Source organism: Merops nubicus, unplaced genomic scaffold, assembly GCF_000691845.1.
Source record: "Merops nubicus isolate BGI_N331 unplaced genomic scaffold, ASM69184v1 scaffold10350, whole genome shotgun sequence".
NCBI lineage: Eukaryota > Metazoa > Chordata > Aves > Coraciiformes > Meropidae > Merops > Merops nubicus.
The window spans coordinates 47156-73470 of NW_008583550.1; the positions used below are offsets into that span (position 1 = coordinate 47156).

General features: G+C 45.4%; 1 protein-coding gene across 1 annotated transcript in view; it reads right to left on the reverse strand.

Moving 5' to 3' along the window:
* NECAB2 (N-terminal EF-hand calcium binding protein 2) overlaps window positions 1–20663 on the reverse strand; it is a gene marked incomplete at its 5' end in the record, with an annotated part of 67728 nt that extends 47065 nt beyond the window's left edge. Inside the window, one exon of the mRNA XM_008941193.1 lies at window positions 20639–20663. Within this exon, the coding sequence (XP_008939441.1) occupies window positions 20639–20663 (25 nt within the window). The remainder of the gene's footprint in view (window positions 1–20638) is intronic.
* Window positions 20664–26315: the final 5652 nt, after the last annotated feature.

Genomic DNA, 26315 nt, shown 5'->3' on the forward strand with positions numbered 1-26315 from the left:
CACTGGCAGTAACTTCTCACACATTCCTGAAACCCAACACTGTCCATACTGGGCCCTCTCACTCCCAAAAAAGCTGCAGAACAAGCAACCCCCTGGTGAGAGACAGGATAGGAGCATATACACTGTACCTGCAGCAGAGCAGGCTATAGGAGAACCCAGCCTATGGGGCTGCAGACCTGCAACAAGCTTGCCCACCAAGTCTGTACATTGCCATTTCTCTAAGACTACGGTATTGTCCAAATTTGGGTGTTATTTTCCTCGAAGAGCCAGAAGGGAAGATACTGGCACCGTTCTGACCTCCTCTGCCAAATTAGTCTCCCTGCTTCTGACTGGAGACAGCTCAGAGAACAGATTTAGAAAGGCAATGTATGTGATTTTGTGCCATGCCCCAGCTGGGAGCACGTTAGCTGAAACATTTGGGAACTCTCTGCTCTCAGCATCCCTGCCAGCACAGAAGTTTTCAAACGTATCATTAAACTTTGGCAGAAATGTCAGAAAAGTGAATCTAGGATGATACGTAGGGAAGTTTCACTCAACCCACAGCAGAAGCCAACACTACTAACTCCAGTACACCCCAGCTCTGCAACACCCTGTTAAATCCGGATTTCTTCAGAAACAGGCACCAAACAGCCCTAATCCCCCTCTGCTCCTCATTAACCAGCCATTCTCACTTGCTTTTTCTTCTCTAGGACGCAGGTGAACATCTCAGAGGGCCAGGGCAAGATTTACGCTGTTTTCAACTCATTACACTCAGCTTCACAAAAAAGAATAGGGAAGTGTTTGAGCAAAAGAGGAGAAAAATTATGAATATGAATGGTGTTGCATCTCAAAAGTGTGGTTCTGGTGTGGTCAGGCAGAGGATCTCCCTGGGCTTTGGACTGTTCTTGGTGCTGGCCTCAGCACCAAGGTGACTTCTCAGCTGCTGCCCTTTCTGGGGAAGCAGAATGCCTAGTTAAAAAAAAATAGCAATTAATGCAGCCATATCATCTTATTTGATTTCCTGATCTATGACAGCCAAAGACACATTTCAATCTAACCAAAGAATTTAGAGTAAAAGTCAGAACCAGCCCCTGATGTGCAACAGCTGCACCAGGTCCCTGTGGGATGGAGGGTCAGGAATGAACCATCCAGTCGTGGGCAAGTCTGAAACTTCACCTGGCTTCTGTCACTGGCAGCAGTTACGCTGTGATTTTGCTTCCCCCTTGTAAAACAAGCATTTTTCCATGCTTAGTAAAAGACTTGCAGTGAATGAAAAGTGCTGCTCTAAACCTTTTACTGCCACTGCTGAGAAGGCAGCAGTGGCATCATGGCTGTTTTGATGCGGTAGCCACTGGAGTTGTTGACTGTTGTCAAATTAGCAGCAAATTACCATGGATTAGAAAGCTACAAACTCATCCTTTTCTGCAGTCCCACGAAACAATATCCAGATTGCATTGGCAGCATCAACAGTTTTCCATTCAGCTAACAAGCTGTGCAGAGATGAAGACAGCAAATTAAACTAACTTGAAAAGCAAATACCTCATTTGCATTCTCAGAAGGCAGAAAGTTACCCTACTGGTTATCATTTGTAGCATCCAGGACATCCAGCTCCTTGTGCCAGGACTGACAAGAAGGTACTTGAAAGGCAAATCAGAACCTGCATAGTTAACAACTTGCTTCCCTGTTTTAACCCCTGGATGCTGAAGTCCAGGTGTAAACCTCCAACGCTGATCTCTTACAACATGAATGTTTCATTTCTGGAGAGTCAATCATCTCAAAATTCCTGTTGAAAAAAGTTTCAGGCTTTATACCAAACTACAGCTCATGTCAATGGTCCCTCTCTGAGAAAATCCTTTGTCAGCAGCTGAGTCTCCTCCAGAAACTTCTTTTTTGGGATAATCTTTGTTTCTGGACTTGGCATAAACAGCCAGAGCAGTCTCTCCCCATGGGACGTTCTTGCAGGTCTCCAGCACTGCTCGTCCCAGCTCTCCATGGGTTGCACAGGGAGAGCAACCCAGAAAAGCCTGGCTCAGTCCAGCACAGTTGCTCTTAATTGTACGCTCCTGCTTAACAAGCTTCTACATCTCTCATGTATTTTCCCAGAGAAAAAAAAAAAAAAGTAAGCCCTATGCTTAGTGTCTCCAGATATTTGTCCAGGGCAGGATGGGTGTCTCAACCCAGTCAGAGATATTTAACATCTCTAACGCAAAAAATGCAGATCTTTCCCGCACTCTTTCATCCCTTTGCTCCATCAAACCAGCCCAGCAGCAGAGCGGTCCTGCCGGGAAGGTGCATCTGCTCTGGAAAGACTGCAAAGAAAAAAAAAACTAAATACATTTTTCTGCTCCAGCAAATTAAACCAGCACATCTTCAATCACATAATTCTGCAACCAGCTTTTAACAAAGCTGTGGTGTTAATACCTTTCCTGTTTATTTTTTGTAGTTGCTCATTTCTAAAGTAGGTTAAAAAAAACCCAACCAAACCCAGGGCTCTTACCAGGCAGTCGGGTTCTAAGGGAGGTGAAGGATATTTTGCTGTGTTTTCAAAAATGCCCCACATTTTAGAGAATAGAGAATGAAGAAAAAAAAGACAAAATCTAAAGAAATTAATAAAATAAGCACGAGGGCCACTGCAACATCAAACTGCACAAGAAAACCCTGCCTCCCGAGCCGCACGGGAGCTGCTTTGACAAGTAGGTCACGGTGCAGCACTGCAAAAGGCTCAGGCAGAACATCCCCAAAGAGCCACTCCAGATTTGATTGCAAAAGCAGCCAAGGCCCGTTAGTATTGGCACAAAAGGCAGAGGGAAAGTCGGGTATCAACTCAAGATTTCTGTTTTGAGGCACCCCTTGACCTCCCATCTCAGCATCTCCCCGTTAGTTCCTTCCAGCCCCTAGCCCCAACATCCCAGCCTCTGACTTTGAGGCTCTAAGGTTCAGCCCATCCCACAGGAAAACAGGGTCACCTGGCTTCTCTTCTTCATTAAAGTTTTCAAAGGAACACCTGAAAAATCACAGATCCAAACTATTTCAAGTTTTGTTTCAGTTTAATCCTAACATTCCCCTCTGAACACTGACAACAGCCTCTCAATTTTTATTTTACTTTTCCATAGCAAACCTGACTAAGCTTTCACTGAGTTCCTACGGGTGAGAAGAAGAGAAAAACCCTCTGGTGCAGCTTTTCATGGAAAGCTGGGCAGGATAAATGCCTAAACCAATGGGGGTGAGCAGTGCATGGGGGCTGTTTCCTAACACAGCAGTGGGGAAGGGTCCCCAGGCTCTCACCCAGCCCTGCTGCAGCTCATTCAAACAACTCTCTGGGAGGCTGCGTGTCAGAGAAGCCCTTCTGAATTTTTAATGCCGTGTACTACTTACTTTTGCTGAATCCACATTTTCTCCTCACCACCTCAGCACCATCCTCTGCAGCTCTGCGACCCGCAGCAGCACTCGGCCTTTCCTGGCGTGGCTGACAACCCGGGGTCAGCTGGATCCCGAGGGAACAGCACCTGGGCAGTGCAGGGAGGTGCTGCCAGACCTTGCTGCAGACCTCTGGGATCTGGGGAAGAGGCACTGTCCAGGTTTGACCCAGATTGAAGTGATGGACCCATGGGAACACACAGCAGCACTGCTCCCATCGGTGTGTCCAAACCCAGCAGCATGGCACTGCCTGCAGCCTCTGCATGGGGTGCTGCTGCTCTCTGCCCTTCTCTTTAACCTCTTATGCCAGGGGAAGCATGAAGGTGGTGGCTGGAGAGTAGAGGGGGAAGGAATGGAGGCCAGCAACAAGCAGCCAGCTGGAAAACCAACGCCTTGTGCTGAATGAGATGAAAAAGTAGAACACGGGCCATGAAAGTCAAGTTACACAACTTGTTTGACATGAGGGTGAAATGTGAATCACCTTCTGCTTTTAGCAGAATGGAATTAATGCCAGAGTGTGGCAGCCTCCTGACAGCCTCCAGAACTTAGAGTGATGCTCAAGAGTTTACAAGATAAAACACACTCACTTGAGCTTTATTCTCCTCCCCCAAGCTCTGTAACAAAATCACTGGAACCCTTCTGTAGTTTTAAAAAAAAAAAAAAAAAAAAAACACAACAAACCCAAACAAAAAAAATACCACCAAAACCTAACAGCATCTACCTTTCACGAAAATGCCATCCCAGGTAACATACAGGCTACTCATAGGAAATCCAAATTGCTGATACTTTTTTACCAGAGCTGGGGAGCCCTGAGACAGGGAACACAGCCCTATTCCACTCTGCTTGGGTCTTGCAACAGGAGTAAATGTAATCAAGCAACTAAGAAAGAAAAATCCAGAGTTGCTGTGCACGTGGAGATTTCACTGAGGGTTGCCTAGCTTGGTGATAGAAATGTTTGAAGGAACACTGTACTTCTTTGAAATACTCAACATTACAAGCTTCAGCTAATGGAATAGAAACGTTAGGTTTAGCTCTTGATGATAATCTCCTGTGATGTTCAGTCAAACCCTCCTGGCATGGAGGAGGTGATTTATTAGCAGAGGTTGGATCCATTTGAAGCAGTAAGCAGCCTGGTACAGGAGAAGACTCATCTAAAAGCTTCTTTAAAGGAGCGGTTTGCAGAGAAGTTTTCTTTGTCCCAGCACTAACAGCTCATATGTCACTGCCAAACCTGTCATGGAAAAGCTTTTCATAAAGCAGAAAAATGTTGTTGCAACCTCAGAGGAGCACAACTCTGTCTGGGTTCTCTTTTGCCTGCAGGAATGTCACTCAGTCTACCTGTATCTCCAAATTACTAGCACAAGCCGGGTTTCTAGACTGGTTCAATAGACAAAGCTATAGGTGAAGTTAACAGGATTTCTGAGACACTCCTTGTCCTTAGGACATGATCTTGGTATGTCTATGTCTTATTTACATACAAAAAAAGGACATAAGAATAACCTAGGGAGGTTAGGGAGGGCCATGGTGCTGGTCACATCTACAGCAAAGCCTCTTCTCCTGCTGCCTGGCCAGCAAGGAGTCTGGGAGGTTATGAGAAGCTGGGAGGGGACAGAGCCAGGACAGCTGACCCCAACTGACCAAAGGGGTGTTCCAGACCATATGACATCATGCCCAGGATGTAAACTGGGGGGAGCTGGCCAGGGGACCCCATGGCTCTGCGTTGGGCTGGGCATTGGTCAGCAGGTGGTGAGTAAACGTATCATTCATCACTTGTTTTATACCTTCTACTACTATTATTATTTTCCCTTCCTCTTTGGCCTATTAAACTTTTTCTCAACTCATGAGTTTTACCTTTTTTTCCCTGATTTCTCCACCCCACTGTGTGGTGCTCAGTTGCCTGCTGGGGTTCAACCACGATGCTCCTACCACACGATGAGCCCTTGCCACTCTGCACCGAGAGCTGCAGCAGCAGTGCCGTGAGAAACATTTAATCCTCATTCTTGTTTTATGGAAGGATCAAAATGCTCAGCGTGTTGTTAATTCAAAGGTTTAGCAGTCCCAACAGCCAAATATCAAAGAAATACGTATCGTAGGCTTAAAAATTGAATATTAAAATTGTAGAAGACAGGAAGTAAAAAGGAAAAAGACCCAACTCGTGTGACACTCCAATGGCCCCGTCTGGTTCTGTAGTGATTTATGAACATAAGAAAACTGCTTTCTGTTATGTTACCTTGGTTATTTGGTCTCTCACTGTATGAATAATTTGCTCAGTTCAGGTGGAGCTCTTGGAAGAAGCACAGAAGAAGGAAGCAAGTGGCTCCAGTGACCCACAAGTTTAAAGTTCTTGAAATTTTAAGAAATGCAGATCTGTTTGCCCAGCTCAGCCTTCCTCTGGCTGTTGCTAGACCCCATCTGAGTTTTGTGTTGTAGAGCCAGAGCCTTCAGCCGAGGGAGGCTGTGGCTTTGGAGGGTTCACCCTGCTGGGAAGGAGCAGTGACATGCTGAGATGCCACCATAGGACAGTTTTCCCAGGCAGAAACGTTTCCAATTCATGCCTGGTGCCTTCCTGTCCCTCCAGCCTGCCTTTCCCCTTATCCCACCCCATAGGCATACTGCAAAGGTTGGTGAGTGTTGCTGCCACAGCAGCTCTGGGGCTGCTCCCACCTGCCAGGAGTGTGGATTGTCCCATTTATCTCCAGCAGAGCCAAAAGCATTCCTAACAGACCACAGAGAGATTAACAAACCACTAAGTGGCATCAGACATTAATTCCTAGCAAGTGTGTCTGTTAGAGTAAGAAAGCAAAAAGCCCATCATACTGTGAGGAGCCTATTAATGTAAATACACTGATTTGGGTTAATCGTTAACTATTTGCCATATTAATTCAACCTTTTCAAGAAACTGGGGAGGAAGGTGTAAGGAAACAAGGGAAGCAACTGATGGTACTACAAAGGCAAGGATGGAAGAACAGCCTTGCTTAATTAACTAAGTGCAGCATGTTTGAAAGCCACCAAACCAGCCAGCTGGAAAAGTAACATCTCCTTGATAAACAGAGAATCCTTTGGAAAAGAAAATAAGTCTCAGCTTACTTATTTTTATTAGAAGACCAGATGCAAACCTGTTGTTTTGGTGACAGTACAGCAGAGCAATATATAACTGAACCACCATGAGCCTTAAGAACACACAGGCTCTGCAGGCTCCTGGAGTCAATTACTCTGGCTTAAAAAGAAGAAATTCGACGTTTACATGCTGAGCACCAGAAGCATCAGAAAGGCACCTGCTCTGTTCATTACTGCCAGCAGTGCCACAAAATCTGCCCCCTCTCACAGCCTGAGGTTAGAAGCAAGGAGTTACCTGAAGGCTGAAAGCACCTGTGCCTGCGCTGTGTCTTGCTGGGTGCCTCAGCACCAGTATCTAATTAAGGCAGAAACTTGGCAGCAGGAACCAATCTCAGATCCAAGCCCAAAGCCTGGGCTGAGTTGTTTCTTGAACCTAAGCCCAGCATGTACTAGCCCCTCAATGCTGAGCAGCATGGCCAGAGCAACTTCCCTCCCAGCCCAGCTCCACCCAACACAAACAGGTTTCCCCCTCTGCACCGAGGCTGAAGCAGGGTCACAGAAGAGAAATTTCTACTCTAAAAAGAATTTCAAATTATTTCCACCTGTAAAACTGTCCGAAAGCACTGCAGCCTTTTTGCAGAGCAACACACTACATTCCCATGGCGCAGACAACCAAGCACAAAAGCAAAGACACTTGGGCTCCCACGTCTCACATCCACAAACATTGTTTCCACTCTTTACTAACATTATCACAATAGCTCTTCCTGTCTCTCAGATCATCCTTGCTGGGAGTTACAGATCTGGATTTAGCACCAGTTTAGCTTCAGACATTTCTTTCCCCGCTGCAAGTCAATAAGATACTTATTCCCCTCTCTCCTGTGTATATTATCTGGTAACTCATGGATTTTAGAAGAGCAAGAAAGGCTATAGGAAGAAACAGATACACGTGATTTATCACTGTTCCTGCCCAATTGCCTGAACGCAGGCTGCCAGAACATATTTTCTCACAATTGTCTGGCAAAAATTGCCAGCGAATTATAAGGATTACTTGCAGCAGCGCATTCATTCTGGATTCAATTTTGGCCTTATTTAATTTTAACAGCTATGATAAACCATCTTCAATAAATACAGCTGATCTGCAGAAGATACCTAATTAAAAGTGATGCCAGAGCTCAGTACTACCCCTCTGCTGGGAGCAGAGGCTGGTGTGCCAGGTGGGTAAAAGCAGTGATTTTCCTCTACTCAATGTCTGCTCCACTGCTCCTGAGGAAACTTCCCAGGGATTAAACCAAAAGACAGCCATAGGAAAATCCTGCTACCAAAGGAGAAGTAGCAACTGAAGTAGTAAGTGAAATTTAGGTGGAGAAGCAAGAGAAATAACACAAGATGTGGGGCACAGAAGATGACTGTGGTGGTGGGAAAAGCATCTGAAGAAGTTCTTACATGCTGGGCACCTCCACCCCAGTGTGTATTGCTGCACCTCATCACTCATTCATAATACACACAGCACACACAAACCATGCTCCTGACTCAGTTTAAAACAAGTTAAAATGTCCAGGCTGGAACAGCTCTCCTCCAAAGGCAACATCATACGTAAGTGCTTCCAAGGGAAATTCCCTGAACACTCATGAGCAGCTTTGACTAAAGACATCTCACAGCCACCCTGTGCCTTTGAATGCAGTCTGGGAAACACTTGTGGTGGTGACATCCTCCTACCGAGGGAGCAGGACAAATCCAAGCCTTTTTTAAGCTCAGTCATGGCAAAGAAGCTCAGATTTTGCAGGGAAACTTTCAGGGCAGGCAGATGTGTGGTGCACCACCAGCTCCAGTGCCTGGTGAGGTCTTTGCTGCCCTGTATGATGTCCCCCTGTTAAAGGACACATACAGGCAGCAAGGATAGCGATACAGACCAGGGAGGAGGAGCCAAGATCCTTCAGACTGATACCTAGCAGGGAAACTAGATATCACAAGGATTTAAGAGCCTCAAAGCAGAGCTACACTTGGTTTTGATGCTCAGCAAGGTCTTTGATGGTCCTGCATGAGAGATAAACTCACTGCCTGACAAAGGAGAGCTACAGAAGGTGGTTGGAGCACCACCTTTTGTAGGGTTCAACTCCCAACACTCGAAATGCAAATGTCCACCCTAGGAGCTTGTCCCTGCACCCAAGCCATGTCTCATGGTCACTGCTACCTGTCAGCCAAGTCCCCAAAGCCTGCAAGCAGCTGCACCCTTTTAATCTGCCAGACTGCTGGAGCCAGCCAAGTTGCAAAAGTCCTTTCCAAGCACTTTAAAATTTAATCTCTGCCAAAAAAAACCAAACCACAGCATGAAGAATTTAGTAGGAGGAATATTGATTTGTTGGATCTACTTTGAAAAGCTTCCCAGATACAGCAACATGAGATATTAATGAGACAAGACCAAAAAGCATCCCAGGTGTTAAGCCCTCGAGATCCATCAGTTCTCTGGTTTGCTTTTATAGCCAGAGCCTTCCCTTTGCCTTATGCTGCCATTTTCATGCAAAGACAACCTTCCTGTAGCTATCCTCCTCTCCCAAAATAGGTGCATGGCATTCTGGTAAGGTTGGGCCAATGCACACAGCAACATCTCCATGAGCTCATGGCTTTGCTGCAGCAGGGGAAGCTCTCCCCTCCCTGCTAAACCTATTTGTGATCCCATCTGCAGGGATCCGGTGTTCCTGGTGCCGCCAAATCTCAGTAGACCCACGAAGCACTCGTGGCTATCACCCCTTGAGGATACCTTGTCATTTTGGCTTCCTCTGCCCTTTGATGGTTGCTAGCCACTAACGTAAGAGTTGATGAGCCAGACCACAGGGACATTCCCGGCACCTGACCCAGACAAGGAACCTGGAGCTGGTTTAAGGCTTGTGTCATGAACTTGGAGAGAGCGAGGTCGCAGTGGTTTTGCACAAAGACTAATAAATCAACAAGGAAAATGTATGAATACAACATTTCCACTGAAATGGCCTTCAGGATGGCTATAGCCACAGCTCTCCAAGCTAGCTGGCAGAATCCACCAATCTCCATGCTCCAAAAAAGCCAGGGCAAGAACCACCACTTTTAAGTCACTACCAATAAAACTCCCATTTTTGGCTAGGGATCAAAAGCAGGTAATAGCTCCATAAATGTTTCATAGTGCCCTTTGCTGGCTGTCATCATGCCACGTAGACAAATTTGCTGTGCAGCCCCCAATTAAATCTTTCCACTTTGGCTCAGGAAAGAAATGTCTTTAAACAAAACCCTCTTGTCTGATTGAGCAGCTTTTCAAAGTCTCCTCGGGGATCCACGATCCCTTATTCCCACCCGCTGCAACTTGCAACAAGGCCATTAAATCCGTTACAATAACATATCCCACTTGCTTCTGTCTAGCCTGAAGTCTCTAATGAGGTTTGCAGAAGAAAACCCACATCTCCCAACTCCCAGATGGAAGAAGAAAATAAACCCCTTCTTCTTTGGGTTATGTCCTATGTCAAGCCTTAATTGGCACTCTTCAAAGCAAAGCGGGAGTGTTTGGCAACACTGCCCTCCAGATCAAACATGCAGCCTCAAATTGCCAGGCTAAAGCAGTAACCCCTGCCTGATGTCCCCTCCCTCTGTCTCCTGGTGACACCCAAGAGCTCCTGTTTGTCCCCAGCTGTCTATATTAAAGGAACTGAAAGGAGGAACCAAGTGAGAGAAGAGATAGAGCCGAAGAGCAGCGTTGGCTAACGAAACTCTCAGGCTCCATCACACACACACACAGATGCCACCTCAAAGGGTGAACAGCTCTCTGCTGCCCCACCACCCAGTGCAGCATGATTGCCTTCATTAGGCAGAGCCCAATCAACATCTCTTTGCTCTGCCAGAGCAGCATTTGCTAAGCACAGAGAGCAACATCTCTTGAGAGCAAGAGGCTTGATGAACCTGGAGGTTCATGGGGGAGATGCCCATGGGCAGGCAGGTCTCAGACCACCCCGAACCTATGAGAGTGATAAATGCAGGCAGCAAGAAAGCTCAATGGATGAGTCAGGCTGGAAATCCAGGCATGGGGCAGACCCATGGTGGCTTCCAACATAAAAGCTTTGATCTAGCCTGTTCCTCTATGTCTGACTCCTCCAAGCGAGGTCCAGCAGAAAGCAGAAGTCAGTGACAGCCCGAGGGCTGGTACAGCAGTTGTAGAGAGATGACTCTCTAGGTTAGCATCACCATCTGAAATTTTGACGGAGTGAGGTACAGCCCCATAAGAAAGTGTGAAGGTACAAAAGGCTGTGTGTTTAGGCACCTGGCTGTCTTTGAGGGTCAAACCAGTTTTTTCCTCGATGCAGAAGTGTCAGGAAGCCTAGAAGGTTACAGCAGTTACTGACTTCTACCATGGGTTTCACTCAGCAACTGAATTTTTGAGAGAGAGAGGAGAGGAGGACTCAGCAGCCATGAGAAGGGAAGGTGCTGGGCAGAGAGGACAGCCAGGAGCTGCCAGCACAGCCCTGGGGTGGACCAACACGCAAATATGCTTCACAGTCACAAGGCGGCAAGTACCACAGGTTGGAAAGCATACCTGAAGGAAGCCAAACGATATATGATACTGTTTAATTTTTTTTTTAAGTCTGGCTTGGTACTCTAGCTGCAGATCTTATAGAAAAAGGGAGATGACCACCAACACTGCAACGATCTGTACCTTGAGCAACAAGGAAAGGTCATTCTGCACGATATCAGAAAGCACCTGAGCTGTCTCTACACAGAAGGAACTTCTGGGCTGGATTCACACTCTGCCCAGCTCAAAGCTGCTCTGGCCTAAGCCTTGCAGTAGGTAAATCATGGGTGGGCCCAGATAAACGCCAGGCTGCTGCCCAGCTCTCAGCCTGTAGCACCCAAGGATACAGCAGTTAATGAAGTCCTCATCCTGTGCACCCAGTTCAAAATCTGCTTTGCAGAATTAAGGTGGTCGAGCCACAAAAGTATAAAACCACCCCTTAACTCTAACATGAATTTGCTAATGCGAGGTGAGACAAGAAGAAAAACAGATCCTAAAAAATGTCAGCTCTTCACTTCTGCTGCACATCATGTGCACCAGATGCCTTCCTAACTTTGTTGAAGGAAAAAAGTAGCCCTCAGAGGGCACCAATAGCTGAGAAGCTCCCTCCCAATGACAAAAACCAAATCCAAAGTTCATGGGGTTAAAGGGTGGAGAGAAGTGCTGGACACATCTAGCGACAGCCTGTAGAGCGTGGCCAGCAAGCGCCTTTCACAATTTCTTCATTACCTCAAAATTCATCACCTGGTTGATAGGTTTGTTTATTATTTTTGGGAACAGCATGTCCCAATTTAAACAGATGTCATCTCTTCAAAAACCATGTGCTGTGAACTTTGCAAGGGCTTGGAAGGATAACTGAATCTATAATAGAGAGCACTAGGAAATTACACAGGATTCCAAATAACTGAAAACACATCCAAACTTTCTCCAGGTAAATAAAGGTCATTACAGAGTTTTCAAGATCCTTTTTGATGGCCACATGAAATCTAAACTATCTAAATGCAAATCTTAATTTTTTTTAAAAAATAAATCCATTTAGATTGGGTGTCCAGTTGTAGGAGAACCTACCAGATTTATCTGTACTTAGTAAAATTGCTTCATGCCTGCAGTTTTCCACTTATAATGAGAGTGGCTGTTAACAGTGTTTTTGTTATGCAGGAATTACAAATATTCTCACTTAGAACTAATGGTTTAATTTGGACACACCAGCAGATAGGAATAGTTCAAGGTTATCCCTGTGCTGTGGAGCAGTAGCCACACAGAAGGTAATTACCAAGTCTGGAGGATAAGTGGGTTTGATGAGTGGTAGCCCATTGCAGCAGGGACTGTGAGGCTCTTGGGAGCTTGCAGGAAAAGCAGAATTTCAGAACAGCTGCAGAGTTGTGGCTGTGAAAGGAAGAGCTGGATGTGCAACAGGAGGCTTATTAGGCATTTGAGGTCTTTTTATTCTATTAAATATATACATGTGGAGGTATCACAATCCTAACCTAGCATTTTTTTTAAGGTCTGATAAAAGCACCCAAAGCTATGATGTCTTCATTTTTCTTCCCTCATGTCTTGAGTGCCATATTATTGATGTTCCAGATGCTTACTGCCTTGATCTGTGCAGATGGATTTTCTAAAATGGCCTGAAACTGATGGGTGAAGGTAGGGAGAAAAGTACTTTGAGTCTTAAAAACACCTTGTGGACAACTACCACCCTAAATTCCAATCAAGTAGTTTTCGAAAAATGTTTCAATAAAACAACAAGGTAGTTGATTAATGGATACCCGCTATTTTTAAACTAAGAACAACTCCAGAATGAAAGGGGTTTTTGCCCAGCCATTAGACACCATAAAGAGAAAAAGATAAAATAAATGGGCCCAAACAGGATAAGCCAGATGAACCGTGACAGTATCCTGGGTTTCCAAAATAGGGAAAGGACAGAGGTACAGCCACTACTGCAGGCAGGACACCAAGCAAGCAATACATGACATTTGGCACATGTCGTGACAGCAGTGCTGTGCTTGGACCATAATCCCACTTTCCTGACCCAGAAGTGACTCCTCCAACATGCAGCCCTGCAGACATGGTGCACACAGGGACATGAAGCATTGAAAGTGAACCCTAAAAATGGGGTCTGTGGACCATCTGCTCACCAGTGCCAGTTTTCTCCTTCCCTCTCTCCATACAATTTTCTGAGCTCCCACACTGCCAGAACTGAAGAGGCATTTTCACCCCTTTTTGCCACAGTTTCCATATTAGTGACTCAAGCTCAGCAAGGAGAACTCTCAGAGTGAAAGGTGGGAAAGGAAACATTTACCCAGTGACCGAGGTCTGGTTGCTGTGATTTACAGCTCCAAGCAAATCCACAGACAAACATCCACTCCTTCTTGTTCCAGGCTCACTGGAGGTGATCAAAATAATTTTTCTAAGTGGGGTTTGGAAGAGGGGGTGATGCTTTGAGAGTTATTATCATTAAAAATTCTGCAGGTTTCCCAGATTCTCAAAGTCCTTGGAGGAACTGTCTGCAGAAATATTGAGGACACTTGGGAAGGGCTGGAAATTGCTGGGTGATTCACCCACACGCTCTTTTGGAGACAAACCACACCACGACTCATCCAGCCCTCTCCCTCACTGAAGACCTTGGGCTTTTCCTACTCTCCCACTATCATCCCTTAATCAAGAAACGTGATCCATGGAAGAAGCCTCAAGCCTCAGTTCTGTTTGCTTCCTGGTGATCCACCAGACTAATTTCTGCTTAGGTGACATGACATGCCTCATTCTTTAACATATTAAGCTTGGCCTGAGAGATGTACCTGAAGCTTTTTGCTCACTTGATTTTCTTTTTCTGCCTTTTTCCAGCTTTTGAAGGTTGTGAGCTTCAGAGCCCAAGGGGACATTGGTGGCACAGGCATTACGGCCACAAAGCCACGAGGCAGAGCAGTACTGCTGGTTATGGGTAAAAAGCAGAGCTTGCTCTGCTCCCAAAGGTACATCTCCACTGTCAGCCAACCAGGCTTCTTAGCCAGTTTGTTATGATGAAGATGTCCAAAGATATTTACATTCCCCACCTGTCACTAGCTCTATGTGTGCCCCCATTTTTTTTAGCATAATTTGCTCTGAGGCTTGCACGATGGGAACACGCATACCTTTACTTACAAGGAGTAATGGCATAAATCTCCTGTGATGAGCTCTTAAGTGACTAACAGATATCCATGTGCAGCTATTTAAAGGACAAGCCCTGCTGGGATAGGTATGGGCACAGTTCCATTGCCCTCGGTGGCTCCTAACCAAGAAGCCGTTTCCAACCACCTATTCCTGCTATTTCCCTCTTTATTAGCTCTGCTACATCTTCTACAGGCCTTCAATTGATCATCCAGTTCAAACGAAAACAAACCTCCTCTCAGCATTTTCACTCCAGAGCTCCATGTTAAATTTATAACTGAAATTAGCTTAATCCATGCTCACACTTCATTGTATTTCATTTTTGATAGCAGCAGAAGCTATCCAAGACCAAGACATGTGTTGAATGGCTTAATTCCCATCCAAACCTTCCCTAGATACAATAAAGTCAAGGGAGAAGCACAGTGTTTTGAGCCAGTTCTTGCAGAAGTCTCAAGGACAGCAGAAATAGGAAGGTGCCAAGATGACCAAACCACAATGCCAACTCATCCCTGGTCTCTGTCAAGTGAAATACTGCACCACTGTCACCTTCTCCTGCTATTTTCTGTAGGCATTTTATAACCATACGCTGAGGTTTTGGCACATTTTCTCTCCTGTCCCATGACAGAGGTCCAGAGGAAACCACCTCACTCCCAGTGCCCAGCCAGCCAGTCCCATGGATGGGGCAGACCCACGTCCACTTCCATGAATGAGATCTAATAATTATGGCAAAACCCACCAAATGAAACCACGAGATTAAAGCTGGATGCACTTCATGCTTAGTTACACTCCAGACATGGGAGCTGGGTAGTTGCAGTGACTGGAGATTTCAAGATAATAAAACTCCAATTTTCAGGAAGCAACAATTCTATAATGAATCGCTAGCAATTAGACTGTTCTGTCAAAATAAAAGCATCTTAATCTTTCAAAGAGAATCCTGGGCTATTTAACTTATAATTGATTAACAGCTTTGTAATGAGAGGATTAAAGTAGACAGTAGATAATCCAGATGATTGACAGCTCTGCTTCACCAGCCTAAAACAAGATGCCTCCATTTTCCTACCACATGCCAATTAAACAATTAAGTATTGTTTACTGAGAGGATTACAAGACAGTAGGTGGATTTATTAGCAGAGTAAGGAAAAAACACTCCTACACAGAAGAAAAACCTTATTTTAAATGACTAACAGCCATGCCCCTGCAAAGCATGACTAGAGCTAGCTGAACTATTCACTGCCAGAAGGTTACACCCCAGCCCTTCTCCCTTTTTTCAGAGGGTTTGCCAGTTTATCCAGATGTCTTCAATGTGTTCATCCCTTCAAGGTGTGCTGTTCAGACTGCTTACTGAGTTCACCACAGAGATAGTCGGAAGTCTAGCTGATTAGTATTATCAACACAAGGAAGGCTGAGGACTCAAGTCCTATTACAGACAGACCTTACTACTTTGGGGCAGGCAACCAAGACATCTTTTAACAAGCAAGAACTGCCTCATTAGCAGCCTCTTAGTACACGTAGGCACTGAACCAAATCACTTCAGTACAAGTACTTGAACAATAATGTGTTTTAGCAGTTTGCAGCAAGAACATCCAATTTTACATGAATTAACAATTTACACCGAGGAGCTTTGGAAGGCAGGGGAGGAAGGAGAAGCTCTTGAATTCACACCATCAGGCTCCATAGTTACTGTGTCTGAACCAGCCATGTTGCTTTAGCACAATACGTGCCATTTTCACCAAGCTGGAGGAAAAAATAATAGATCAAGATGCTGAAAAGATTTCCAAATTTATGACCTCTTGCTTGCAGGAAGCAGCACCTTAAATGAGACAAATCCTTAATCTTACAATACCCCCATTTGCCTTTTAGGTGATCCTTTAATCATCTGATCTCTGGATGGCAAAAGTTACATGAGATGTTCTAGGTAAACTAGACAGCACCAGTGAAGTTTTCTCCAGATTTCCCCCTCCCCATTTCTGTAGGGCTCCGACACAGGTCTAGGCGAGTGGCTTCAGCACAGTGGAGGAGAGCAGGACTTGCCAGTTCTGGGTGAAGCTGCCAGCACTCCCTGGCCCAGGAGCAGTCTCTCCCCATAAGCCACTGGCTCACAGCACCAGATAATGATTCATCTCAGCTGGTTGATTACAAAGAGCCAAGTCCCTGCCAGATAAGGACCTCTGCAAGTGTGGAGACAGCAAAAGTGTGTAAAGATAGTGAAATATTTTGGGAGTCCGTGAGCTTGTGCTTTCACCAGCCTGTCCAGGGCTCAGGGCCCCTTCTCAGAATTCTGACAAACATTTCAAAGTCTAAGATTTCCATTTTTCAGTGGAGGGTGGTGTACGGAACACAGGCTACCTGTGGTGAGACATGCAAGCAGCAGGCTGGTGCTCCCACTGTTCCTTGGAGCTCCACCAAGTAAAGCCGTGAAGAGACTGAAATTCAACAAATCAATGAATTAAAGGCCAGCATGTCAAAGAGAAAATTGTGAAAGAGATCTCTAGGGATATTAAATACAGAGATATTACCTCTGGCTCTGGAAACCTCTGAGCCACAGTTCGCAGGGAGGTTGTACCACGGGAAATATCCCTGCACGCCTCCTGCAGCAGCTACTGTGAGCTGGGGGGGGTTGGAGGAGTGGCTGGGGGAAGCTGTGACCCCAAAAGGCTGTGGAGGAACATACTGAGCTCATTATGAAGAGTGGCAAACTCCGTTATCATGAGTTAAGCAAATAGGAACGGCCGGTGAACCAGGCCATGATGACTGGTAGATGGTGTCTCAAGGAAACAGCAGCATCTAGAAAAACACAGGGAAAAACCATTGCAGGTCGTACAGTCATTCAGAAGACAGCCCCAAAATCACCAAGACAAGCCTACTCAGTGGGACTGGAGAGCAGCCACACAGACTGACACATGCTCGGCAACCTCACCTTGCAGGAACCAGCATGGGACAGAGCTGGCCATTAACTCCAGAGTGCTTTGTGACAGCCTGTCATCCAGGTCATAAAAAGGAAAAGGCAGGGTCTTTTCATACCACCTATTCCTATCACCCCAAGCTGATTACAGGTCAGTCAGCCCAACACCTTTACACCCAGTGCATTAATAGCTACCAGCTGGCAGACAGGTCACTGGCAATCCACACTCACTTCAGTATTTTGTGACGTTTTGCTGACTGCATGGCCCAGTATGAAAGATAAGGCCATCAGCAGGCAACCCACAGGCAAGACTTCATCCCACCCCAGTGAATACAGGAAAGTTATGGTATGATCAACAACAGGAGGAATAAACAGATCAGTATATTCACTCATGGTAGATGATGTAACAAAGGAAGGAGTAAACCAAGCTAGGAATCCAGTAATAGGGGAAGGCATAAACCCAGTCAACAGTCCAGCCCAAATCATACAGAAGTCACTACAGTAATTGCCAAAGAAAAGCACTGTCACATACCTCACACTCATTCTGTCCTGCTCTCAATCCCATCCCACTGTTGCTGGGAGCTCTGATTGCCATGGACAGCCAGGAAGCTCCTCCAGTAACAGGAAACATAGCACAGACACCACCCACACTCACTATGAGCACAGCCAGCTTTTATGCTATTGACTTTAGAGACAGGAGACCTCATGTTAATGCTGAAGACAGGGAACCTAGTGGTGATCTCCTAATTGGTTTTCACCCAAGGTTGGCCAGGCCTTGAGAGAAAATCAAGGAGAAGGTCTCTCCTGCCTGGTTGTGGGCATCACCCATATGTCAACCTCGATTCAGGGCTTGGGGTTTAGATCCCAGCGCTTCAGACCTAGACAAGAAGAGTGTGAGTTTTAATTGGGATATTAATGGTTAACATGGAATACAGATGCTCAAACAACATCCAGGGGAATAACGGCAAAGGGGTGAACACCTTTTCACCTCTGCACAGCCAAGCAAACAGACCACTCACCCATGAGTAATGCTCCCCATGGGCAGTACAGGATTATGGGCTACCTGGGCCCCAGGAGGGTACATCTACTGAGCAGAACACTAGCTCCATGGAGAGGTGTTTGGGTGCCCAGGGTGGCGGATGGACAGCCCAAGGTCAGCTCTGGGGTATCTTTGCTGCCTTGCTCTAATTCAAACACTGTCTGGTCAGATGAGCAGGACAAGAAAATACTTTTAAGTGTCAGGCTGTACCTGAGCTGCTCATTGTCCTGTCCAAGTGCAGTGGAGTGATCCTGCCTGTTACCCTCACAGATCACTCACTCAAGCCTTGCAAAGGGAGGAGCATCCGAGGAGAAGACCATGGAGGATCTGAGCAGATTTTAACTAGGTGAGGGGCAGAAGTAAAAACAACAGGTTTGCTCTTGCTGATGGAAGCCCCTTGTCTGGCTTTTACCTGTTATTCATACTAAAATACAGAAGGAGTGTTTGTCCATCGTTAGTAAAAGACTATAAGGTCACAAAAACAAGAAGCCTGGATGGGTTTCAAGAACAGCCAGGGAACTGGTCAGCAAAAGTCATCAGCTTTCTTCTCAAAGATCCATCACCACAGCAGACTAAGCAGGGTCCAAAGGTTCATTATTTCCCCAGGCCATCACCCATGCCACAAAACAGATTCATGGCTTGCCACTGGCATCTACCAAATACAACAGAGAACTGTCCCTGTAGTGAGAGCTGCACTAAAATTTGACCTTCATGACCTTGTGATGTGGTAGAACCACCAAAATGACAGCTTTGTCCTCTTGGCTGAGTTGGAAAGACTTGTCTGTCTGCCCCTGTCAGGCAGCAGCTCCTGCCATCATGTTGTGGTGAGCAGGCAATATCAAAGTTTCGAGAGCAACTTCTGAGCCGCTCCACTCACTCATGTTAGAAAAGCCTTAACATTGGCACAACAGCTGAGACAAGATTTTGTACTCCGATTTCTGATTCTTCAGCCCCATTGCAGCTTTTAGAAATTTAATTGAGACTAAAACAAAAGCACAGCATCATTTGGCAGGGCTCGAGAAGCAGTCACTGGAAATAACTACATCAAGACCAGTATGTTAAAGTGCATCCTTTCAAGCCTTGTTCAGCAGAGTAACATTTGTTACTGAAAAAAAAAAAATAAAAAAAAATAAAAAATCACTGCTTTGGATTTCAGCTGCCCTAAGCAGAGGCTGTCCTGCAAACTGGAAGGATGCTGTGGCAGGAGGGAAGCTGAACAAGGGCTTAGCAAGGAACAGTTTCACTTGTTGAAGTTTGGAGTGGCATTTTCAACCAGAAATAACTAAGCCCAGATTTTAGCCCGATATCTGTAAGTAACAAAGATGTAGATGACTGTATTCCAAAAACCTCACCAGGCTTCTCCTGATGGAGAGCATGTAGCAGGTAAGCCTTCACTACCAGCTGGCAAGCCCAGCACTCAGCTCCATGGGGGCAGGCACAGCAGCCAGCAGAAAGCAAGCAGACAGCGTCTAACATTTCAGCAGACAAAACCTCTGGGTCTCAAATCACGCAGCAATTAAGTGCTCAGGAGGCTGTGAGGCATGACAGTCTGGGTGTCAAGAGCACAAATTCCTTTTTGCCTGTAAGTGGCACTTGGAGGGCTCTCACCCCATGCCAGCCCCCGCAGCATTCCCCTTCCAGCACACAACTGCTCGGCTTATCCAAGCTACAAATGTCAATGCCTCATTACTGGGTCAGCTGTTAGAACCAAATGCCCATGTTAACAGGGCATTTACTGCTTATATGCCAGCCAGCTCACAGCATCCTTCACTGCCTCACCTATAGGCAATGATCACACATATGTACAAGCTCTTGCAGGAAACAAGTCAAATTTCCTTTGTAAATCTGGTAAGGAAAACCCAAACTCTCCCCTGTGCTCCTCTGCACAACCCTCCCACATGTCCTTCTGTAAATACGTGCAGTTTTGATGTATATTTATTTTTCTTCTTGTACTACAGGGAAAGAACAGATACCAGCGCTTGGGATTTTAGCTAGGAGCCAAAATTAAATTGTTTTCATGGTGGAGAGAGATCCTGGGATTGGACTCATTGCCTCCTTCTCCCCATAACTACGTTATCTCACAGCAGAGCAGCTCTTTTCTTTCAGGATCCCAAATCATTCAATGAACTCTGTTCTTCTCCATCTAAGGACAAGACATGGCTCAGTGATGTTGTTCAGCTTCCTACAGGCACAGGCTGAAAACATACATCAGTACACGTTGCCCCTCAACGCATGTGTCCTGTCCTCCAGGAAGCAAACTATTAATAGTCACTAAGTCTGTTTTGCAAAGCTATTCCAAGGTTATCAAGAGGTGGATTCTTGCTTATTACTTAGCTGCAATATATTTTTATGTTATTTTTTTGTGAAAGTGCCCCAAATCTGGTAGATCTTGCCATGGCAACTTGCACACTGGTCTCATAGCTCTAAAAGCATCTCAGCCAAAGAAACAACAAAACCTAGACTCAGTAAACAGAAGGACATTTAACCAGTTAGATGTTATGATCAGGAAAAATGGAAATAGTGACAGAAGTTCCATCCAGAAACATGAAATATTAATGTACAGACTTACCATTTTTGTCAGCTCTTCTGAAAATCTAGAATTGAAAGAGAGAGAAACATTTTTACTACATTGCTTGACTTGAAAGGGTGAAGCCCTTAGCATGAAGGCCATTTTTAAACCCACACAAACAGCAAGACTATGTGCTCCAGCCTCCCAAGAGCCACTTCAGGTGCTTTAAGGAGCTCATCCTTCCCAAGATGCAGCCCGCCATCCCTAGACCCTCACAATGGACAATCACTGCCAGGGTAGAGTATCAACATGGTTGCCTTCGGAATAATTGATGGAAAAGGAGCTAGCTAGCAAAATAAACACAAATTTTTCCACGAGTCCAAACATCTCCCATCTCCCTCACAGAAGAAAACTGAAAACATGGAACCAACACAAGGAAATATAATAAACAACACAAGGAAAATGACCATTAAAAAAAACAAAAACAAAAAAAACCCCATAAGCAAACAAACCCACCAACCAGCTATGCACCCAGCCCATCCAATTTCTGTAGCATCAGTAATATCTCTTAAAGCAAGTTTCACAGTTCTGCACTTCTGAAACCAATTATTTACAATATTTTTTTAAAAAAGCAAGTATCTGCATAGGAAGGAGATTATATTTAGACTTAAAACTACAGAGTGGAGGAACAGCCCACTGAGAGGAATCTGATAGCCCTTTCAGAAGAAAAAAATGTTGCAATAATGGGTAGTACAGTAGCATTTGTGGGGAAAAATACAGCAGAAGCCACTGCTATTTTTCTGACTAGTCTCATTTTAGAAATAGTCCCTGACACAATGCAACGAATAGCAAAAGGCCTGTGCAAGGTTCAAAGCCTTATACATTCCTGCCAAAAACGGCTGCAAACGCAGGTTTTGACATGAATTACAAAAAAAATTAACATGCTCATAACCTGGGCAGAAAAGGGAAAACATTCTCATCGTCTCTTCAGATCTGACCCTATTAATTTAAGCAAGAGCAGAGATTTTGGCTGTACAAAGAAATTTCCCTGCGGAGGGAATAAAAGCAGCAGCAGTACAGATCAGAGTCAACCGTACAATGGAATCTCTTCTTTTCTGGGTCATAAAATCATTACCAAAAAAAAAAAAAATATCAGAAGAGAAACTGCTGCACAAAACAAGAAACCCAAGAGACAAATTGAATTGCAGAATGTGCTATTTAAGTGAATACGGCTTAATTAAGGAACATTAATCATTTTTGTGCCCAAAGTTTTTGCAAGGATGTATAGGACAAAGTCAAAACTGGACTTTCTGATATACTTCAGCACAGGCAAACATCCTCTGCTTAAGCCAAACCCAAATGATGGCTGTGACCGAGTCCCAGCTTTAAGAGAGGGTCATAAAACCCTACAAGGATTACAGCTTGTGGCCACTCCAAAACTGCTTACTTCTTGGGCTGACCTTCATTTTTTTTGAGCAATTGGAAGTTTCAGGGCAAAATTCTACATGTCTCCATACTTAGGGCCTTCATTGAGGTTAAATATGAGTTTTGAAGGTCCAACCAGTCATGCAATGAAAGAATAAAGCCAGGCAGGACAAGCAGGACCCCAGCAAGCCCCATGGCTTTGGCACACATCACCCAGCTGAGCACAATACACCCTACCTACAAAATATTCCTCTTTTCCTGGCTTGGACATCCCAGCTCCTCACTCCCCACTAGTCACCTCTAGATCAGGCACTTTTCTTTCTAGAAGCTGATATTTCTGAGTTGTTTTTTGTTTCATCACCACATTTCTTTCTTACTGTTCCCACTGCTCTGAAACAAAGACATTGGGCCTAACACAGAAGCAGTGATGTCTGGTTTAAGGTCCTGTGGGAGATCACCGCCTTGCTAAGCACAACTGGCAGAGGGAGAACTGGCAGAGGCAAAAATAATAGGTAAAATGTAGCTTTAACTTAGAGAAAGGCTCAATCTGCACCACTCTACTTCGTGAAGCCACCAATCTAGCAATGTAAAGGAAAGGAAAAAAAAAAGGGGGAAAAAAATAAAATTGAGAAATGGAAGAAGTGTTAAGGAGCTGAAATATTTATGTCTAGGTTCACTAAGTGAAGTTTTTAGGGCTTTTATTTCCCCAGATACTCCTAGAAAGAATGACTATTTGTAAATGAACACATTGATGGAAGATCTCATCAGTGGTGTTACCTACCAAGGTTTATTCTACAAGATCAAGCTGGTTAGTTTTTATTGCTAATGAGCAAGATTTATTCTTCCAACTTAATTGGACCACCTGAAATTTGCACATGCACAAAAATTTAGAACAGGACACCTGGAGGGAAAGCAATTTCAGAGAAAGCAATCTGTCAGCAGAGGCAGGCAGTACATCAAGGTATGAACACTGGAATGAGCATCAGGAGGCTGACAGACATTATATAATATACTCCGTGATAGCTTGGTAATGCTGCCAAAAGCACTGCTGCTGTGAAGACCCAGGATTTACGCTCTAGCTCAGCAAACAAGAGTGCCCTCCCACACACCACCTGAAGACACTCTCTGTTCTGCTCTTGAATTAGTTGGGAAAAGCACAGGAAGGATGTGCTGTGCTTTCGGTCAGGAAAAGGCATAGGATCTGGTGATGGGGGGGAGACCACAGCCCCTCACACCTCCCCTACAGACCAGTGGTGCAAAACCCTGAGCACAGCTCAGTGCTGGGCTCCCAGGGAGCTTGGGGAAAGGAAAGCTCCAAGCAGCTCCAGGAAAAAGGGAAGATAAGCAAGGACGCTGCGTCACCTCTGATACAGAAGCTGCAAAGCCGTCCTGTCCTCCAGTCACTCTCTGCAGGCTTGCAGCGAAGTCACTTAGATTCAGTCAAGGCAGCAGCCATGGAGGTCAGCAAGAATGGAGGTGATGAAATATGGATGGAGAAACGCCCTGTCCTGCCAGGCCCTCAGCAGTGATTGGCTTCCCACACCTCCACCCCAGCCGAGGACAGTCCCCAGTGGGACTGGCGAACCGGCAGCCCTGCAAAGCCTGTGCAGAGATTTTCTTCCACCCCATCACCCCCAGTTCTCCAGCCATCAGGGCAACATGCCGCCTTCAGGTGGCAAACAAGAAATTATCCAGTTCAAAAAGAACCACAGCAACCTTCTCCTTGTTAGCTACACTTTAAACCGATTAGGCAAGTCTCCTGAAGCACAGGGTAATCGCATGGTGAGCCCACAGGATGCCACGATATGAGCGACATCAAACCATTTTATAGGATTTACACAGGCAATGCATGCAGCTTGCTGCCTGCAGCATACTTATTCCATTCACCAAGTGTTTAGATGAATATAGAATCTATTTTATTTAGAGCAAGGAGCCTCTGTCAAGATTTCCTGTAGCTTTCTTTAAAATCTACATTTTTGCTGTACTCTCAAATGGCTATAACAGATATTTAGCTGGCAGAAGTAAGCAATTCAAAACGCTAGTTCTAATAATAAACTTGGAAAAAAATTGATGGCTTCAAATTTAAACATTCAGTTCTGCCTTCTCAAAGCCCCTGGATGAGAATGTGTGACACTGGAGGCTGCTTGATGGAGTTTTTCTTGGCAATTTTATTAAATTCACACAAGTGCTCCCCTAACAAGTCTAGGAATTATTACAGGGTTTGTAGAGGTTATTATCCCTTCAGCAAGTTAATAGGATGTTGATTTAATAGAGTGCAACTGAGCTAGAATTTTATCTTCCATCATAATCTTTGTGCAGACTCGAGGACAAACAAAAAATCTCCTAGATGAGTAATGCCTATGGGTCAGAAAGCATCCAGATACTCAGGCCACCCTAAAATGCCAATTAACCTGTTCATTCTGTTCCTGCATGCCTGTTCTTCCTTTCTATTCCTCTCCCCACAAGTATCAACACTTTTTTTTGAGCCGAGACAGGATTTATATGAGGTATGGCCTTAGTTCTCCAACCCAAGGTACTAGTAGGATCTTCCCCTCCTACAGCCTATGCTGCTCTTTCCAGTGCTGATGTGAAAAAATAATGACCTGAAGCTTTGTTGCTTTGGGCTCCATCATTAGGCATCATCAGGCTAATAACCTTGCTCCTGCATGGGAGAGGTTTGATTCTGGTGTTTCAGTAAGAAATATGCCATTGAAATATTGTCCCACGTGGAGAGGCTCCCCCTCCAAAGCAAGGATGCTACATAGCTCCAGGTCTCATGGCATTTTTCCCACTCCAAAGCAGGCCGATTTTTTGTCCCCAAGGGAAGAGCTATAATCACCATGTTCTAGCCTCTCCTCTCATTCTTACCTCCTCTTTGGACTTTACCTAGTTTTCCTAAATAAAAGTTACACAAGGCAGGTGAGAGTTGCATGTGATATTCCCACTTTCACAGCACTAGAAATTACTTTTCCATAAGCACTGTCTCTGGCTGCAGCTTCATTTGGAGTGCCTGCTTACAAAGCCCTGAAGAGGACAAACTATTCTGCAGGATTATATACTTCGCAGTGGGCAACGGAGCCCAGCCAGCTCCTGCCCCTGATTTCCAGCTGTGCCCTGCTGGCATGGCTCAAAGGGGTCATTTCACATAGGGTGGATGAAGGAGGAGAAAAATGGCCCTTTCAGTTCACTCAGAGAAGTTAGACAGTTAAAGAGGACACAAGAAGTGGAGTGAAACAGAAGGGAAAAGGTCGAAGCAGGAGGGGACTGAGAAGGGATTCCTGTTCTGGGACAGCTTTGCTAGCAGGGGCTGCACTGGAAATCACATCATGGACAAAGCAGGTGGAAAACTGTGCCCATTCTTGGATCTATGTTTGGGAATGCACCTTGGGCACAAACTAAACTCTGTATCTCCTAGCCAAACATATGGCTCAACCCCACGGGGCTGAAGAAGTGCAAATCAGGTTTGGCCATGTAAGAGAGGGTGCAAGGGGAGCAGTAAGCAGGAGAGCTCGATTTGGAATGATCTTTCTCACCCTGTCAAAGAAGGAAATATGCAGACAATGGTCAAAGTTAGTTTCCAGCTAAAGACAGAGCAGATCAAAGAAAAAGCTTCATCTGACCTGAAATGAATGGCACTGCTTTCTTCAGGGACATTTGAAATAAAATCAAAGCAACTAGTTCACTCACTATTGGCAAAGCCAGAAAGGTGGCAGAGATGCCACCACCCCTTGGGACACACGGTCCTACCATGGGGCTGCTCACCCATACCCAAGGCTGACCTTTATTTTCAATGCCAAGCAGGAGATGAGTTTTCTTCAATGGGCTCTCACTGGTGTAAACCAGACCGGGCATCTCTGCCCGAAGCCTCTGACTGACCAGATCTTACACACACGGGAGTTCACACTCCTGCTGTCAATGCAGGTTTGTGATAGTGACACGAAGGCAGGAGGAGATGAGTAAGGACAGTCAGCACTGAGGTACTCCCAGAGGGAGCAATACCTGTGTAGGCATTTCCCACACCCTGGGAGCCAACCGCCTCAACTCCAAGTTGCATCTGGACTCATTCACACGCAGCAAACGTGATTTGATCTAAGTTTACTCACACACACACACACACACACACACACTATAATCTCCTTTTCCTTGTCTTGTGACACGAGGATTTGTTCTGGACTGGAAATGCCACCATTATCACATCTGGATTTGAGCAGCACCATGACAGTTTCAGCTTCCTCTTAATAAGAGGGGTTTGTCCTTGTGGGTGCAGGGGGAAGCTCAGGGCATCTTCAAGCAGTCCAGAAGGCAGAGAGAA